At 36.6% G+C, this 4,099-nt stretch overlaps 1 protein-coding gene across 2 annotated transcripts in view; it reads left to right on the forward strand.

Annotated features, from left to right (window-relative positions):
• Positions 1–437: 437 nt before the first annotated feature.
• prkacbb (protein kinase, cAMP-dependent, catalytic, beta b) overlaps positions 438–4,099 on the forward strand; it is a 17,372-nt gene continuing 13,710 nt past the window's right edge. For both annotated transcript variants that reach the window (XM_016449705.1, XM_016449707.1), the window contains exon 1: positions 438–520. In XM_016449705.1, the coding sequence (XP_016305191.1) occupies positions 475–520 (46 nt within the window). In that variant the 5' untranslated portion in view covers positions 438–474. The remainder of the gene's footprint in view (positions 521–4,099) is intronic.

A 4,099-nucleotide genomic window follows, 5' to 3' on the forward strand; every position in this document is an offset into this window, starting at 1 on the left:
TTCATTTCCAGCGATATCGTCGACTTGATTGCACAGACACTATTTAAACTGAACTGAGCTGGATGATGATATCACTGAATTCAATGATGATGATATATTAATGTAAAATTACCATTTTTATTATATTCAATTCAGTTTTTTTTTTAAATAATTTTTAGAATACATATTTTAGTTTACTTGCACCTGCCATCTAATGACCTTCTTCACGTCCAGCAGATGGCAGTATGAAGCATCCTTCTGCTCGCGATCGCCATGTCTCTCCCGCAGCAGAGGAAGAGAGTCTCCGAGAGAGAAGAGCTCTGCGAGAAAGTCAAGAGACTCCGCGCTCACCATCCGCGGAAAGGAAGGAGAAACGCTGCCGAGGGATCTGCCCCGCCACCGATTCCCCGGTCTGTAGATCGTCGTGTCGATCCGTAAGACAGGGCCGAGGCGCGGAGATCAGGGAAGCCTCCTGTCGTCGGAGAATCGCGCATTATGGGAAACGCAGCGACTGCCAAGAAAGGCAATGAACTGGAGAGCGGTAAGAGCTGGAGCGTTTCATACTTTCATTCACCTGATATTACAAGATGCATTACTTTATAAAGTCCTTGCTCTTCTTATAATGTCGGTAACGTTGTTTATTTAGCCTTGTAGCCAAGGCTAATGTTAGTTAGCTGGTCAGCGAGTGAGTATACCTAGTTTGCTAGGTTAGAGGCCCAGACCTGCTGCTATATCAGGAGAAACACTCGCACAAACGCTGTTTCTTATCGTTTACATATGTTTTCTACATCTCCACTTGCCTTTAGATGATGCACATACACATGAGCAGTTGATCTAGTTGTCTTGAACTGGAGAATAAATAACATTATCACTGGCAGTCAGGTCGGGCCTGCTAACAGCAGTCTCTATACTGCCTCTAGTAAACAACATCAAGTCATTAAGTTAATTAAACGCCTGTTGTAGCTGGTGGTGAGCATAGGATGAACTCTTAAAAAACGAACTAAAACGAGTGGATTCTTGCGTTTTTTTTCTCTCTTTAATAAAATTACAATGTGTTTGTTTTGCTGACATTTTAGATTAGCGCAAAAACGATTAACTCAGAGTTTTTCCCTCAATAAACTCTTAATTTGCTGGTTATTAAAAGTTTTATTGATTCTTGTTAGTTTAGGTATTGGGTGGGTTAAGGGATCTAGAAAATGGTCAGGCAATAATATGTGCCTTATAAGTACTAGTATGCATCCTAATAAGCAAGTAGTTAATAATGAATAGTGTTCCATATAATATAATATGCATAATTGTCTAAAACTAATTCGACACTGTAGAAAGGTGATATATTGCATGTAATAGGCATCTGTCAATCAACAGTCACAGTTTGAATCATCTCAAACAGGTTGATGCTCATGAGTAACATACAAGGAAAATTATGTGTTTATGTAATTATTCACTCACCTTTATGCTTTTCCATAAAAAAGCTTGTTTTATTTTTTTGCAGGCGTGCTGCATGGTTTGATGGATGTAATAAAAGATATCATATACATTACAGCATCACTAACCTGGATATTAACTATACAGTTAAGTTGGTTGCATGAATAATAAAAAAAGCTTTATAGAACATTGGAATCATAGTATTTATTATTAGAGGTCGACCGATGTATCGGTTTTGCCGATTAATCGGCACGTCGACCTCTATTTATTACTATAGAATTGTAAAATATTTTAACTGTTGTTATATATGATGTTACACGGCTTGATTTGAAAGTACTTAACATTTGTATAACCACTTCACTATATACATCTTTAAATTCAAACCCTGTCTCTGTCACTGCTGAAAAAAAGCTTAAACCAGCCTTAGCTGGATTGCTGGCCATAGCTGGTTTATGATGGTCTTTCATCTTGACCATGCTGGTTTTTATCCGGGTTAGCCAGCTGATCTCTAAGCCTGACCAGCTGGTAAGTGCCCAAAAACAGCCAACAGACCAGCTTAGTCTTGAGTGTGGTTTTGTTTTCATGTGTGAACATAAGAGCAAAAACAAAAGGATTGCCTTCTTTAAATCATATATTATGTTCACTTTGTACAAACCAGCATAAGGACATATACGTATTATAAGTGATCCTCAAGAAACATAAAAATAATAAAAAGGTATAAAAAGGTCATGGCATTTTTAAAAAGCTGCACAGTGGAGTGGGGGGAAAGGTTTTATTTTCAGCTTAAAACTATGAAGAGCTTCCATGCCTAAGTACCCTTAGCTTTCGTCATTGACGTGAGCAGCTTGTCATCTACAGAGGATAAAAGTAATTAGTAGATTTGAAAGGCTTGATGCTATCAACTGCAATCGACACTGTTAGTTTAAGTGTGACGCACGCTTACCCCGGATGCACTGCTCGGTGTGATGGACCTGCATCTCTAAATGCAATGTAGACTTCACATTTGAAGTGCTGAAATAACCAGCATGTTTTATCTCATGGACAAAAATGCAGTGCATTGTAAATATTTAGGTTATTTTAAAGTCATTTTAAAGTCAGTTCACTGGTGGAGCAGGTTATAAGTTTTTTTTTTATTTTATTTTTATTTTTATTTTTTTGCAATAGTTAGATTCGGTCTTTGAGTCTGATTGGTTTTAGCAGACCAGCTGTCAGTCTATATAGTAGGTAGGACTGCACGATTAATCGAATGCGATTGTCATGCGCATTTTGATAGTAATGCCGGTTCTGTAATCAGCAGTACGTATACTGCCGTAGTCGTGTGTTTATTAGTCACGTTGAATCAATAAAAGCAGTTGAATCTTCTGTTTATTCAGCTGCAGCGATAGGCATTTTCTGGGTTTCTTCTGCGAGGCGTATTTGGAGTTTCAGCACGAGAGCGCCCTCTGGCCTTTGGATGGAGATTTACTGCTGATCACAGAACCGTGCTTCACTGAAAGATACGCATGACAATCGCAGCTTCTGTCGAATCGCGATCTCGATTCCATTTCGATTTATCGAGCAGCCCTAGTAGTAGGGCTGCACGATTATGACAAAAATCATAATTGTCGATTTTTCCCTTGAAATTGTAATTGCGATTATTAATTACGATTACCACAATTTACATTGATTGAATGATGTTTATACCATTGTTTGAAGTAACTGCATGCCATATTTGTATATGAAAATAAACACTAACTGAAAAACTTTTATTGCTTACATAAGCCTCAAATGTCAACTATATTGGAAAGTAAAAATTTGCATGGTACTATAATGTATGTTCCTGTGGCTCAGTGGTAGAGCATTGCGTTAGCAGCGCAAAAGGTCGTGGGTTCAATTCCCAGGGAACACATACTGGTAAAAAAAATTATAGCCTGAATGCACTGTAAGTCGCAAAGCATCTGCTAAATGCATAAATTATTAAATTAATAAAAATTATAATGTTATAATAAAACTAAAATTAAAACAATGGAAAAACCCTTAAGATAACCTGTAGAAGGAAAGAAAAAAACGCATCTTAAGCACGCAGAATAACATAAGTGGACTTTGAACGATTAATAGCCGCTTTGAATGATTATGTAATCGTGGCATCCGTAATTTTAATCGCGATTAGAAATTTGATTAATTGTGCTGCCTTACTATGTAGTAATAGTAGGGATATTTTCACTGACTCTTTCTGCAGGTTATATCATTACGCCAGTAGAATGGGGGAAATGACTGTGTTTATTAGAGAGTCATTGAATCGTTTACTCAACAATTTTGTGCAAAAACACATTAATTTAGGAAAAGAAACACCACCTGTGTTTTACTCTTGAGATGCGCAGTGTTTCTGTTTTCAGTGGCGGGACAAAACAAAGTAACTGGCAATATTGTTATAATTATAATAATATATAAATATAATATAAGTTGCAACTTACTCAATATTAACTTTTTTTTAACTGCTGTATAAAAGCAATAATCAAATTTTTTTTAATGAAGCAGTGATATGTGGATACATTTACATTTAGCAGGAAAACAGATGAAATTACTATAATTTGTATAAAACATAAAATCCTCATAAGAAAACTGCTTATGCGCATCATGGATACGGAATTATACACTTCAATAACTTGAGCACCCACACACACACACACACACACACACAAAAAAAAAAAAAAAA

This window comes from Sinocyclocheilus anshuiensis, unplaced genomic scaffold (assembly GCF_001515605.1).
Source record: "Sinocyclocheilus anshuiensis isolate Anshui unplaced genomic scaffold, SAMN03320099.WGS_v1.1 scaffold1635, whole genome shotgun sequence".
NCBI classification, from domain to species: domain Eukaryota; kingdom Metazoa; phylum Chordata; class Actinopteri; order Cypriniformes; family Cyprinidae; genus Sinocyclocheilus; species Sinocyclocheilus anshuiensis.